The sequence below is a fragment of the Osmia lignaria genome, chromosome 15 (assembly GCF_051020975.1).
Source record: "Osmia lignaria lignaria isolate PbOS001 chromosome 15, iyOsmLign1, whole genome shotgun sequence".
In the NCBI taxonomy this organism is placed as follows: Eukaryota; Metazoa; Arthropoda; class Insecta; order Hymenoptera; family Megachilidae; genus Osmia; species Osmia lignaria.
In genome coordinates, this window is record NC_135046.1 from 11,707,344 (window position 1) to 11,722,836 (window position 15,493).

The following is a 15,493-nucleotide window of genomic DNA, read 5'->3' on the forward strand; positions in this document are numbered from 1 at the left end:
AAGCTGGATAACATCACGAGTTTACTTATTCTACTGATTTTTTCTTTTGCTATTTTACTTAAGGGTATATGGATTGCTTTCGGTGTCGTTGTATGCAGATAATTAAGACGTAGAACAATAGTGCACGTTGTAATTAATATTTCATTAGCCGGCTAGGAGGAATAAAAAAGTATAGCGAGCTGTTATTAACCGTAGCACGTATGAGAAGTCGTTAGCATAGCGCATCATTCCGATGCAACTAGTCAGCTCGATTGGCGATTAAATTTACTTTTTAGCCATTTTAACTGTTCTCTTATTAACATTCATTTATTAGTCAACACCATTTAGCTAGTATTCGTTTCTTCTTTTCATATTGTTTTTTGAGCAGTGTTCGTATTTGGCGCGAGTTTCGTTTAGTTCGCCGCGCATGCGCGGTTTCCCAGAACCGCTCACGTACGAATTGTATATAAACCAGCAGCGAGCATCGTTAACGACAGTATGGAATTAAACGTCCAGGGGTTCGTTATGCGAATTTTAATCTTTCCAAAGATAAAAATCATTTATTATGCCGGTGATAAATAAAATTTAGATTTAATTATAAAATTCCCTTTATTCGAATCGTTAGAACATGGAATTCGCGCAAAAAGCTATCGAAGCATTCTGGCAAACCCCAGACGGAATCAGGTAGCCGGGATTCCTCGGCGTTAATCGTTGCACCCGTAAATGGCTCGGTTGCCAGGAACAGGAGGTAATGGTCTGTGCTCGCGGAAAACGCGATCGCTAAAAGCGGATTCATGCGAACTTGCCGTGAAGCTGATTAAACGCAAACATGCCCGACGGAATAACACCTTGCGCGTTTTATTGTGTTCGAGGCATTTACGTAATCGTTGCTGCGATTGCCGTCGCACTTTCTGCAATTTCTCCTCCCTTTTTTCTTACACGAAGCGAACCGAAGATGCGTGTGTTGTACTACCGTTACGCTTCTCAAACCTGGTCGCAGACGAAAGCGACAGTTAACGAGTAGTCTCATGATGCGTGATTTAATAATTTTTGTAAATCATTTTTTTCTTTTTCTTTTTTTTTTATCGAATATCATTAATACGTTGCTTTTGATGATCTGTTCCTATTGCTAGAGGTCAAAGGTTACCCGATATCAAGGTTCCGGATTTTCCACTGCCACTGTCGATAACTAAGTACGTGGCTGCGCATTCATTGATTTTTTTTTTTTTTCGTTTGTAGCTCTCTTTAGAGTTCATTCACCTTCGACTGGTTGCAGCCGCAGCTGCCGCTAGATTCTTCTCTGTGCTCTCTGTTTATCGCCCACTTGTCAATGGGCTCGGTAACGAGACGCACAAAACACGCGCGATTTATGTTTCTATCGCGGACGCGAATTTTTCTCGCTGACCGGTTCGAAAGGTCGCGAGCACCGTTTCCTGTCTCTTCCGATGCGCTGCAGAATATCGTTGATACTTGTGTAATAGACTCTCGATAATTTATAATAATTAGTTTATAAATTGACCGCGTCAAATTCGAGAGAGATAAAAAATATATTGCTGAGACCCAGTGTATTGGTTGTTGACGAAATTCGAGTAGTCAACACCGGATTCCTGGACAATTGACACCGCTTTCCAAGGATTTCGGTATCCATTGCACGACAATCTGTAGAATCTGCAGGGTATAACATCGTAAGGAACACCTGGCTGGAAGGTTGTGGTCTCTTCGCTTCGAATAATGATTCATCAACGAGTTATTGCAGGAAAGATCTTCGGTTTTAGCACCATTCGCAATATATTCCTTATCTCTTAGAGATTTGGTCATTTTTAAATCAGTTGTACGTCATTGGTTTTTTTTTTTCTTCATAAATCATCGAAGGTCCGGCGATAATTTCGTGACAACGATTAAAGTGCATCGTCAATCGTCGAGCAAACGATCATCGATTCTGTCGCTTGTTACGTGGAAAGAGCAAAGGGTTGAACATGGGGGATAGAAAAGAGGGAAACACGGCAGACGATGTTGCGCGGCTGAGTGGATTAGTGATCGAGTTAGCGATCAGACGAGCTCTTCTTTGTCTACGTTTAACGGCTGTTAAACCATTTCTGACCGGTGACCGTCTGCTGAATAGGAAAAAAAAAAAAAGTGCAAAATAGTTGGTTTACGCCTTCGCAAATGCACGCTTTTATGAACACAGAAATGCTCGGTGTGTATCTGAAATCTCGGCAGCTGATTCTTGAGGGTGAAACGCATGGTAGAAAATCCTCAAGGTCTTCCTTTGTATTTGTACGGGCGGATCAATGCCCTGTATACTTTTAGTTTGATCTTGAATTTTTTAGTAATAGTTCGTTGAAAAAGAAAAATTTCTAGTGTAATTTAATTGCTGTTAAAGTCAGGTTAATTATCAAAATTATCAAGATTCAATGAGATGATAAAAAACAAGTTAAAGTGTGCTTTGTAAAACAACCCCCAAAAACATATCAGAAGAAGATCTAGTCTTTCGTGTCACGTATCGCAATAAACAAGTCCACGCGAATCGTATTTTCCCCTCGAGCGTCCTTTCTTATCTACATTTCGTAAGCTTATCCACGACCCCTCGTTTTCTCGATTCATCCCGAATCACGATAAGAAACAAACGAGCGAATGATAAGGGACAAAGGTAGTAGGGACGCGCATGCGCGAAAGGCAAACTGTATATATGTATGTACAGCGAAGAGCGGTAAACAGAGGGCGGAAATGTGTTATGGTGCCATGGAATACATCTCTTTCCCTTCTCTTCGTTTTTCCATGTTTCCCCGCTTTCCTCGATCGACCGACTCGCATTTTCGTCCGGTAGGTTAGGTTAGGGTCGCCACGGTTTGTCGGGCGCGGTTGGGTAGTGAGGTGGTGGGGGGGAGAAGCGGGCTCCCACCGTTCCATCCGCTTCGCACTTCAGTTGCCTCGCGTACGTCGAACCGTAAACATCTATTCCGTCTCGTTCCTTCCGTTCGCGGAACACGTTGCGTGCTATCTCCCGTTCGAAATCACGTTCCCTTATTCCGAATCGTCGAGTGTATCGCAATTTTAACCCTTCCTTACCGACCGTTTCTCTGCGAAACAGTGACGAATTCGCGAGTGACGGCGAGGAATTTTTCGGATATGGTGTAAAGATGTTGTTGTGAGCGGCGAGGGCGAGTGGTGCGGTGTTTAAAATTCGACGAATGATCGAGTCTCATGACTCGTGGAAGAACTTTACGATCGTTGCTCTGTGGCATGTGTTGACTTGATGGTTTTCGAAGGCGTCGAGATGCGGAACCCAGGGTTCCTGCTCGAAGACGCCAGACACGGATACATCCAGTATATCAGGTAAGATTTTCGCAGTTTATTTTTTTACCGCTCTTCGATCGACCAGGGAATCATGGGAACGGAAAAGTGACTTTGTAAACGCGTCGGTGCATCCTGCAACGATGTGAATAGGATAATGTGTCATAAAGCGGACATCCAGTGTGTATTGTTCTCGGTAATAATCGATATTCCATTTGGTATCGATATTCGTCGATTTCACGATTCGTTCAAACGGAATTTTCGAACGAAGCGAATATTTCCGAATGTCCCTAGGCGATCACGTGGTAACTTCTTAGGTTTTAAAAATAATTTCAACGATATTAAAGATTACTGATATTATTAGTTCTTTATAATTCGTCTGTAATCAATGATTCACCTGTTCGTGTTTTCCTCGGCACGACGACGCGTACACGGTAAATAAACAAAAAGTTAGGTTAGGTTAGCTCGCGCGACAGATTAAATAAAACATTGCATTTTGAACGTGATATAGTTGAAAGAAAATGTACGTGTAACGACCGATACATTGCAGATTTATTTTTTGCAAAGAATAATTGTGTTTCCGTGAAACCGGTTTATCTTTGACGATGATTGCGGTAATACGGGGAAGACGATCATTGCGCGCGGAACAGCCGAGTGTACAGTTTGAAATCCACGTCTCGGTTCGTTTTTCTCTTGGTAGACTGGGGTTTTATTTTTGGAAATGGCATGAAAATTGCAGATGTCGGTTCGAGCGATCCTCTTACGAGCTCCTGCACAGCTTCTCGTTTCCATGACGGTTTTAAGAAACAGTTCACGTTTAGCTGTACCTTTCAGGTCTATTTCTTTTAGAGCTATTTTCAAGTTGAAACAAACAAACGAGGAATAATGTAATCGCTTATTTTCAAAAATATTTTATTCTTTCTTTTTGGAAATCAGAAATACAGAATGATAATAAGCAGTTTTATCATAACAAGATGAATCATTATAACAAATTTTCCATTTTTTAAAAATTATTATTAATCTGTACGATGTTAATTAATAGATTGATTGGCTTATACAAAGTCATCGGTGTGATTCTCGTACAGCCAGCGAAGAAACAGACGTGGAATAGTTTAATATACACGGTGTGTCGTGTTTTAATGGTGGTGTTTACCAGCAAGGTGGTTACTTTTCTCGTCAGCTGACTTGAAGCAGCAGCTGCACGCCTTTGTAGCTTCGCTGACTGAAAGGGGAGCCTCGAAAGCAATTATTTTTCAAAGAAGAGAGCTGTCGAGGTGGCTAGCTTTTTGTGCAAGCTTTCAATTTCTCACGGTAGCTGCTCTCAATCTTTTTTTTCCATTGAGGAATCGTAACTCGCGTTAGTTTGATAATCGAATAATTGATTTATTTTTCATTCTTTAAAAATTGTATTTCAATGTTAATCTTTAGATATTTAATTTTAAATACAGGTCACTTTTTTTTTGAAAAAAAAAAAACATTGCAATCTTCAAATGTCTCGGAATGTTGAAAAAATAGGTTTCATTTTTCATAGACAGTAGAAATCCGGCCGGATTGGTTAATCGTTCGAAATACTTGCACAATAACGTTCCTTACTCACTACTGTTTATTATTACCTTCGAAAGTTAATGCCTTGTTAAACTCTCGAGCGGGGCTGTATTCACTTACAAGTTTCACTGGTTTCAACATCGTCCCAACGCAAAGTCGATCATCGTTACTGGCCGATTGTACAGCAATGCGGTTACCTGTTGCCTGGATACTGAAATCACAACACGAAATACTCCGGACGATTGGCTAATCAATTGCTCCAAACATCGCGTTACCCGTATTTCTCGATCATTTATAGAAAAGAATCTGAAAATGATATCGTTCAACTTGAATTTTATCGAAAGTTGAAACGCGGAAGGAATAAATGATAATTCCATAATAACCATTAGTCATTTTGAAAACGGTTGTTCGTTTATTAGCAGACACGAAAAGAATTTCATTAGAGAGGATGTTAATAAATGATCAGACGTTCTCATTTTAAATCATAAATTTAAAAAAAAAAAAAAAAAAAAAAAAATGTACAATTACGTTTCGTTACGGTGCGATTGCGATTTTTCGCGTAATAGATTGTGTAACAAGGAATTTCCCGTTAGTAACGATACCAACCAAATTGATAAACATAATCTAGAATGGTTGAAAAGAAATGGAAATAATACATAGATTATAAGAACGTGGTTCGTTGCTTCCTGGTTAGACAGACTGGCGCCACACTGGGTCGATATTGTCATCAGTCTGGAATTCATTTTGGCTGTCATTATATTTCCCCTCCGCTTGCGAACCGGGCATAATTATACACGCAACGTACCACGAAAGGAAGTACCGGTCAATCTACATGAAAAAAATGATGGCATAAATTATTTCTTTATTAATAGCATTGCTTAGAAAAAAGATACTATCGAAAGTGTGCTGTGTCTAGCTTTCCTCCTGATATATAAAACTGATATAAAGTATAATTAAAACAATTACGTTCGATTAACTTGAAAATCGTCGAAAGCGTAATTACTGTAATTTTTACAATTGCCCCTCTGATTGTTTCATTTGCACGAAACTATCTATAAATAGAAATGATTTTACGATTAAGACATGTATTTTGAAGCACCTTGTAGAGAAGAGGATGCACCGGCCTCCAAGCTCGAAAGAAGCTGGAGCTGGCCTCGCGATTTAAAATTGGGAGCCGGCGAGCAGGTAGAAAGAAGCCGGGTTCTTCTTTCCCGAACATCTGTCGGGTGTTAGTTTCGTGAAACGGGGAACCGGTTCGGCCTTCAGCTGGTTTCCATGAGACGCGAAAGTCTTAGCGAACAACACCGAGAGGGTAGTAGAATCCGACGCGGCGCTTCTTTGTCGGTTGGATGCATCCGGTGCAGGATTTTTCCTCGTGTTTTTCCCCTATACAGTAGAATCGAAATGGCTATGGTGGCACACGGTGGCACACGATCGTCCCCGTCAGCCTTGCGCCGCGTTCACAGTTTCCGCTCTAGTTGGCCGGCTTCCAGACACTCGCCGATGCCTTCTTTCTTCTTCCACCGGGACTGTTCATTTTCGCTAGGTAAACGTCGCTTTTCCTGTTCATCGCTCGCGTTACGTCATCGACGCGGTGAAAGCGATCGTAGCGAGACAGCTAGGCTGATGGAAACGAAGTCGACGTACTGGCTTTAAGATTATCATCGATATTTCGCGTCAGATATTACGGTAAATTCTATTATCGTCTTTGGAGGCTATTCTAACGGTCGCTTTTAATAACGAAAGGGTTAATGATAAAAAGAAAAATCAATGAACTTGTCACGTGGCAGTAAGCGAGCGTAACGTCAGCCTCGGTAATGCTCGAACATCGTGTACCGGTAGGTGACACACTTTGCCGGGCTTACGCGAATCGCATTCTGTTCGAAAGGTTCTCCGATGACAATTGCAGATGCGATCTCGAATGAACGTTCACCGACGACGCGTCGCGTCGAGACGCTTCCAGTGAACCGAATCGACTGGCTGCTTGTTGCGTCGGCTGACATCATCTCCGTTCGATTCTATTTCTATCTATTGTCATTAGCGATAGGAATAGTGAAATGTTACAGTTTACATTAGCCAGAGATACGTCAGATACGGAACTATCGAAAATAATATTTCTAAATTAGTAGAGACCAGAATTAAGGGTGATAGTTTAATTATTAGGAGAAATATCGTTGCGAGGAAATTGCTTCTACAACGAATTCTTTCGGTCGGAAAACGCGACAACGAGAGACACCACGATCCTCTCGGGGCTAATAATACAGCTTGCTGCGTTGAAAACGCGCCCACGCGTCGCACTCTCACAGTTCTAGAATCACGAGATGATTTTAGTATCTTATCGGACCTCGTACCAATCGCGCGTTACTTCTTAATTTCGTCCTCGAAATTTCCTTCTATACTTTCTGCCGTAATTTTCTATTTAAAATACTGCTTCGGAAGTTGATGATCTTTCGTTCGACGACTCTTTGCCATTTGTAGTGGTTTCTCTTTGGCGCAGAGTGTGTACCGTCGTGAGCAGTGTTTCAGAAATTCATTGTTACCGTCGTCGGAGGGTTGTTTGAAGGGTGCATCATTACGGAGGAGTCTGAAAAAGACAGCCCTGCGACTAAGAGGGCAGGGGTACCAACCATTTGCGTAAACGGTTACGTTGATAGGTAGATATTTCGATACGAATATCATTTTTCAATATCGTTTGCGTAACCAGAAAACGTCGAACGGGCTGCGGTGCTGTTAACGAGTATAAAAGTTCAGGGTCAAAAGTAGAGGACGTAGAAAAACGAGCAGAGAAATCATATCTCGTTCTAGTTTGGTAAGAAGGCCAGGTAGTTTATAGTTAATTGTCCTTCGTCACGGCTGCTGACCTCTTATCGTGTGAAAGTGTTCGTCACAGCTGTTGATAACGAAGATTACGAACGAGCCTGCTGCCAAAGATAGATTTTCAGGTTTCTCTTTTCTCCGGTTACACGGGTGTAATCGCTACCCTCGCGAAAGAGAAACTTCCTATTGTGTCGCGGCTAACCGGAAGCTTTTCGCACATGCCATGCCTCGATGTTTACTGCAATAAGATAGCTGATACGGTATCGACGCGTCTTCGCACCTCGGCCAAGCGGAACGTTAGAAATACTTTCAGTCTGGGCACAGTCAAGTTTTCTTCGAGTGCCATTTTCCCTAGGGTACTGTACACCCTCGGGCATGGTGGAATTTCTTTACCTCCCACTCCTGTTCCTCGCGTGATTCGTTCGTGCGATCTCGGCCGAGTTCGGCTCAGTTCGGTGGTTAGGCCACGCCTCCTACCCTCAGGCGATTGGTGGGAGGGTCCCAAGTGAAATCTTGATTCTATATTGGGTACTTTAAATTAGGTAGTTAATTAAATTTTGTTTGATAATAGATGCTTTATTGTATTGAGAGGTTCTTTTTCTTTGTTTGTTGCAGCCTAAGCGAATGTTACTTCGCAGGCAAGGGTGCGGCCCTGGTTTTACCCCCGAACGAAAGGGCCAGGCCTTCGAGAAGGGTCTCCTCGGCAGGATGCGACATTCAACAACACTTGCAGTCCATGTTTTACCTGCTCAGACCAGAGGAAACCCTGAAAATGGTAAGTCAGGAATTTTTTCGATTTATAATGGCAACGCTTCATGGTACAGTGTACTATACTGTATATGACAAAAAAGCGTTTTCGATCATACTAGTACGCAATTACATCAAAGTTTAGGATATAGTTTTACATCAGTGACCTGCTTTGTTATTTTAAAAAGAAAAAGTTTGTAATTTATTATCGTTTGTGTATCGGTTAATCGTGCGCAATCGATCGATGCACGTCCATGACATTTTCCATCGAGTAAAGTTCAAAGGAAGAATCTATTTTATATCCGAATCAATACTTGAAGACCGAGAATTATTTGCTAATTTCGAATTCTGAAAATTGGCAGCTGCGTTTCCATCGAACGCCACGTGCTTCGCGTATATCTTCATCATTGACGTTAACTTCTCAATTTAGATGCACTGTACACGAAACCAGTTTCCAGTGCAGAGCGGTTGATGGAATTGAAAATTAACCATTTCTTCAAATAACTGGGGCAAATCCGTTTAAAAATAAAAAATTGATCTCATATTATTTTGGCTTTTATCGAACACGAAATTTCACTTTACAGTCAGTTTAAGCGTTCAGATTAGAATGTACTTGTTCGGCTTCCATAATAAACGATTCAACTGCGAATTTATAATGAAAATTTCGCGTCGCGCAGGGGGAGATTGGCAGCGTTGTCCTGTCTAAAATTACAGTACTTTTATTATGTGGTTCACGTCGCCAACGCAGAAAGTCCGAAACCTGTGTAAACAACCGACAGGTATTCGCTACGTGACGTCAAGTGATCCTAACGAGAGCAAACTGTGACGAGCAGTGATTGCGAAATCTTTCCAACGTGGCTTTCTACGCGAGTCATGAAAAGTGCTTATCTCGAATAATTTGAGGACAATAATTCACCTCCAGGACAGTTTTTTAATATAAAAAATGGAAAAAATGTTAAACTGTACGACTATGAGTAACTTCAACTTTTCGACCTTAAAAAGCTAAGCAAAAGGTGGGACAGTTTTAAACCCACCTAACCCTAAAGAGTTAATCAAATTTCACATAACAGATATACCTTTCGAAGGTGTAATTACAGTAGGCCAAAGTGATCTAAGAAAACTGAACGCACGTTTAGACCATTTGAAAAACTGAAACGCGTCTTGACCCCCGATGAACGTGTTAATAGAATTTCAAGTAAGTACACGGTAGAAAGTGCGACTGCATCGGACTAAAATGACCCGATAAAAGGAACTGGTACGCGTAGACTTTTCGAAACATCAAACGCGTCTTGAGTCGTCTAGCGGAAGCGTTCGTTTCTCATCGACCGCGACCTCAATGCGTCGCGTTCGTCAGCGACCCGCGCATGTGGGTCGCCTTTAGCCCACTTTGCGATAGTTCCAGCGACACCGGTGCCTCGGGGCCGATCCCCCACGTGGAAAATTCCAGGTCGCCGTGCGCGTGTCGCGTGCCCGATGCGGCACACTGTGACGTTCGTTTCTCGTATCGCTCGAGGATCCCATCTCGTATGAAATTTTCAAACGTTTGGCTGTTTAAAATACAGAACCGACGCGAGGCGACGGATGAAATAAGTTCGGTAGAAGGATCCATTTTGCGCGGAGCGCGACGGTGGCGCCCTCTAAGCTGGCCGGTATATGGCGGGACCAATAATTGCAGAGTAGACGGCGCTCGCCTCGAGCGAAATATATTATAATTCTGGACAGGACACGCGTTAAAGATGTCGAGATTCCTCGCGCAAAGCCGGTCGACGAGAAACTGGTCCCTACAAGGACAACGAGGTAAGGGGGACGTACGATTCGCCACAGGTCGTTTCGTCGACTGCTTTTCAGCAGGGCCCCGTTACTTTTTACGCTCGCGCTTAAAACGCACTCATGCAACTTGCCCTCGAGGCCGTACCTTTTATGCGGAAAGTGTCAGTGACCCGGGCGACCGGTAACCCGTTCGCTCGTTGCCCACTTCCGGTGCTTTGTGCACCGATACGGCCTTTCGTCGATTCGCGTCTATCGGGATTTTCTTTTTTTTTTATTTTCTTTCTGCGACGTCTTCGCGCGCGACTTGGGATGAGATGTGGGTTTACAGTTTTCTATAGGGTGTCCGATAAATCGGTTCGCGGAATTTTATTTCCATCATTCTTTCAATTTTCTTTGATTTGATTATGATATCCCGGTGATACGAAGGCGAGATACGGTAGCGGAGAACAAGTTTGTCCGAGACTGAAATCATGCCTCCGCAACTATAGATCTCTCCCGTTCGCTGGACGGAACTATCGCGATAAATTATGTTCGCCCACGCTAGCGTCGCTTTTCCGGGGTTTCGTAAGGTCATCGTTACCGATAACGATTTCCACCGCGTGGATGTCAACGATCATCCCGAAACAGACGTTCGATTCCCTCGAATCCTGGAAACTCCTTCGACTTCCTTACGAATCGTAGAAATATGTGGCGGAACTGGCGTGGAATGTCGTGGGCAGAAAAATGAAATTCTTTCGTGACTCATAAAACCTAGTCCGAAACACGTTGACCGACGATTCGGTTAATTCGTTCGAATTGATACCTCGATCTCGAATTTATTTTTACTCGCCAGACGAGCCTTCATAGAAGTTCGAACCCACTCGAAATCCACGAAGAGCTGGCAATAAGTCTAATTTCAATATTCGAACGGTCTACGAGCGAAACTGGGCTATCTCGGCACTCGAGCTGCTAAAACAAGTCTTACGACCGGCTTCTCCCTTTTTGCTTCTTCTTCGATTCTTCGCACCGTCTCCCGACTGGGTTTCAAGCTATTGCCTCCTGGAAATTAGCCTTTTCGAAATCATTAATGTTATCGTTACGATAACTTTGACAAAAACGAACCGAGCTTTTCATATTTTATCGCATCGAATCGAGTTGTTTCTGTAAACACGTTCGCGTCTCAACAGAATACCTATTTATATCATCGTCGAAGAAAAATCTGACAGGAGGAGTAATTACAGAGTTCAATTGGTCGTCGTTTAAATATTTATCTAGTATCATTTGATTAATACATCCTGTCGCCTTTTCGCTTCCTGTAATTAAATTAATTTCCAGTTTTCCGTCGAGGTTGTTCGAAGTATCCATAATAATTTATACTTAGGTTTTAGCTACGATAAAGTCGACTTCCCCTGGAAGGGGAAGCTGTTCTTAACTCTGCAATTAAAGTTCATTACTTCCTTGCATTGGTAATTTACAGCCTCTCCGATGTTCGGAGCACAGAATAATTTCGATTCGGCTACCAAAATTTTCCGTAATCAGCGATACTTTTCCCAGCAGTCGGGCTTCGGGATGAAATTCTAAACGGAGGAAAATCATAGGTAGTCGAGATGGTACCAACGACGCGTCGATACCTGGGACCAAAACGTTTCATCGACGGTGGCGATTGTCTCCGGTGTGTGCCCCATTGTGGTTTAGTCACGACACACTTTCGTCACGAGGAAAGCACGTGACAAGTCGCAGACTGGCAAGCCGGGGCACGTGACAAGCGGATAAAAGTAGACGCCGAGAGATCCGGGATAATCGTGGCGAAAAAAGAAGTCGGAAGAAAAGTAACAGCCGGGGTGCTAAGAAATTAAGCGAAATGTTGGAGAGACAGGATTACGTAAACGATCGTATCGCGAAGCGTTCGTCATGGTCGGCGACCAGTTGAAGCAACTGGTCCGCGTAGCAAACTTCAGCGATTCCGTTCGCTGACAAAAGAGCACGATTTTGCAACCGAGCCGTGTCAAAATGTGCACGCGTTGTCTCTGATATAATCGTGCTTGCCTAACCGTGAGAAAAAAAAGAAACACGGCCCCCTCGGGTTGCGTAACACCGATCCACGCTGCGATTTCGATGCAAAAGGCTGCTTGGGTAATCGCGAAAGAATAGGTTTGAAGGTTGACCCCGCTGGACCGTTGCTTTTTCGCTCCATCCAACTTCGTCTTCTCGCGCAATTATGCTTTGGAATATTTTCAAACCGCCATGAAATCGAAAGGATGCGGCCTTGCATAACGGACGATCAATATTTGATAAAATTACGCTTGCTGTTTAAACGTGGGGAGTATCGTTAAACGAAGATTCCTGTAGGCATTAGCATTAGCAAATATCAGGAAAGAGAGGCTCGGCCGATAGTAATCGGCTAATACTCGAGAAACCTTCCTGGATAGATGATAATTATTTAGCTTCTTACGCATCCCGGAATCTCCAGTATCTCGGTGCGCACCTGTGCAACTGCAATGAACATTCTCGACCCGTCTGGATCACATCTCGCCAGGACTGGCATCGTTTCACCGATCCGCTTATTAGCTTGATAAAAACTCGTTAGTCGGCTCGTGGCCAGGCTGTACGTAAAGCTCGAGATAGGATTCTGCTTTGAAACTGGTCGAGAACAACGCCCATCTGGCTCTGATGCGTGTTGCTTTCGAACAGCAATGGACAAGAGGAGACCTGCCGGGCAAATCTCAGAGCCTACCTTGCTGTTTTAATGTTAAAAACGACGCATGGTTCCCTTATTTTTAAATATATTTCTGATGACATCCAGTTGAAGGTTCAGGTTCTCACCTCCTACACCGGTGGAATTAATTCTGGACACTTTGAATAAAAATATTCTTTATTTCATATTTGTACAAAAATTTAAGTAAAAATTTGTGTCCAGAATTAATTTAAACTAGTGTAGGTTACATGCTATATCTTAAAATTGACTATACACCTACGCACTGTGGTTAAAATCTAATTTATATTGACGATGAAGTGTTAAACCGTTAAAACTCGGGGAAAAGAATTAATTTAAGAAGATAACATCAAGAGTTAGACCGTTAAATCACAAACTATCTCGTGCTAATAGATTAGAATGTGTTGGTAAAAAAAAAAAAAGAAATACATTGCTTTTTATCAGACTAATATATCGGGTATTCTTTAAGATAATGAATATAATTAAGGATAGAAAAAAACGATGAAATTTGAAGTTGGTGAATTTTCATGTACCTTGTCCGTCTAATTACGTGAAAAACGAAAAGTCTAAATTAGACAAATCTGAAAAGTGAATCTTCGTTAGTCGTTAATTACTTTTTCGAGAAGTGGAACGTGGTCATAAATAACCCAGACGTGTTTAAATGCTTGTCCTTTTTATATTCTATAAGAAGTGAAAGGACTTTCTCGTCGACCCAAGAGGATAAAAATATCCCCAACAAGAATTCTTTTTTTTTTTCAAGTGGGGTCACTCGTGACCCGGACGTACAAAGAAGAATTGAAAATTAAATAAAAAACTTAAAATCATTTTAAACTGCTGTCATACAAGGATGTTGTTTTTACATAAATATAATTTTTCATAGGAAAGGGTTAAACGCGGCTAATCTCATCAAGAGTGCGTTAAAAAAAAAAAATTACCACAATATACACGCGAAAGAAACTAGCCACTTTCTCTGCAGCCCGTTAATTGTATTTATTTAGCCTGTATAAAGCGACCTACTGAATGGAAAATGGCGTATCGACGCGACGCGACGCGAAAACCAGGAGCTGGACATTCGTAGTCCATTGTTGTTTGGCCCGTAAAAGGTGTCGAGTTAACTCGTGCCGAACCAGTTTCGCCTGGTCGTGTAGGCCCTTTCGAAAGTGGAGCAAGTTTATCGGATGTCTCGGTGCTAGCAGCATGTTCCAACCGACTGTCGTTGGACTTAATTACGCTTAATTCGTTTTCTAGTGGACGAAGACCTCCTCGAGGTCTCTAACGACGCTTTAATGCTGATGGCTCCAAGGATCTTTTTCTTCTGTCATAAATTATTACTAGAGACTCGCGTTTCGATCTTTTAACAACGGCTGTTTTATTTGAAATTTCATTTGAAACGAAAAACTAAGAACAAGTATTAATTGGCGTTAAATTAACATCAACCCAGGTTTGAATATTCAACTTTCTCAATATTTCCCTCGTCCCGTTGTACTTCTTTTCATCCCTAAACTATTTCTACATCGCAATCATCGAGGATCATCAAGAATTGTGTTGTTTTTTCGATCGAAAACCGACGGATGTTTGCGGTCTGCCTCTCTTGTCTCGAGTAATTCGATCGTCCTGAGAAAGTTCACTGACTTTTCAGAGTTTGGTTCGATAATTTCTTGCTCTTGCTGAAGTTAGATTTCTGATGAATTCCATCGAGTGTTGTACGCACGTCCTACGCGTGCGAACCTTTCGTGTGAATTGATCTATCATCGATCCGGGTAGGTAAGGAAAAAGAAGCCGATCGGGTGAACCTTTTGCTTCTCCTTCGCCGTCTGTCGACGATTCGCTTTCGTTTCACGACGCCGAGACACACGCGAGCCAGGCATCGTCGATCGCGAAACACTTTCACGGTGGCCTTTCGAGATCCTCCGTGGGATCCTCCTGGCTCTCCTCGTCGAACGATCTCTCGAATAGGCTTCTTTCGATTGCGAAGGGATCGTTCGAGATTACGTGCTTGCATCCTTTCTCAACCTGTTCAACTTTCAACGCTGTGCCTTGGAAAAAAGAAAAAGAAGAAGAAGTACATATTGCCACATACAGTTGAAATATTAATCCTTCTATTCGATTCGAGTCTGGCTGACTCATCCACTTTGTACTTTTCACTTTATTGAAACGGAGTTTCCTCGTTACACGTATCTGACTGGGAAACTTGGCGAATCTTAGTCATTCGCTTGAATAATATTTTGTAGGTTTCGAGTGATTCAAGAATAACGGTACGCTTAATGTATTTGGATGGATCGTTAGGTAAGTACTTGCGAGAAAGTAGGCGTAGGATGTCCCTCTAGCGGAGACTACCGGAAGTACTCCCCACACGAGTGTCGTCTGAGTACTGGCACGGACGTCTGGAGATGCTATCGTCTTCCTAACTGTTTGACTGCTGTTCTCTTCGCGTTAAACTCTCCCTCTCGATTCGCGCTGCTGCTGCAGCAGCAATTCCTTTCTCGCTTTCGACGCCAAGTGGCTCGAAAAACGTGTTTTAATCCTATACCGAGCGTATGAAATGACATTGCTTAAAAAGTGGTTTATCTACATACGGTATCGAGTGAAATTTATGTTTCAAGGAGCTCGATTCACCTAGTGACCCAGTCAATTTCATTTATTTATTAT

General features: G+C 42.4%; 1 protein-coding gene and 1 long non-coding RNA gene across 7 annotated transcripts in view; one reads left to right on the forward strand and one right to left on the reverse strand.

Annotated features, from left to right (window-relative positions):
- The window catches only part of ssh (Protein phosphatase Slingshot), a 38,316-nt gene that overhangs the window by 6,657 nt on the left and 16,166 nt on the right, over positions 1–15,493 (forward strand). For 2 of the 5 annotated variants that reach the window (XM_034333048.2, XM_034333050.2), the window contains exon 3: positions 8,251–8,410. In XM_034333048.2, the coding sequence (XP_034188939.1) occupies positions 8,251–8,410 (160 nt within the window). Of the gene's footprint in view, positions 1–2,866; positions 3,316–7,073; positions 7,473–7,516; positions 8,178–8,250; positions 8,411–15,493 lie in introns of those variants that run through there. The other 3 variants (XM_034333049.2, XM_034333051.2, XM_034333052.2) reach the window with 3 other exon arrangements.
- LOC117608254 (uncharacterized) lies at positions 4,197–6,846 on the reverse strand. 2 transcript variants are annotated; one of them, XR_013063526.1, is made up of 4 exons: positions 5,918–6,846; positions 5,475–5,646; positions 4,887–5,029; positions 4,197–4,495 (listed from the first exon to the last, which is right to left on the reverse strand). It is a non-coding gene; the product is annotated as an uncharacterized LOC117608254 (long non-coding RNA). The 2 variants fall into 2 exon arrangements; XR_013063525.1 differs by lacking the exon at positions 4,197–4,495 and having other exon boundaries at positions 4,742–5,029.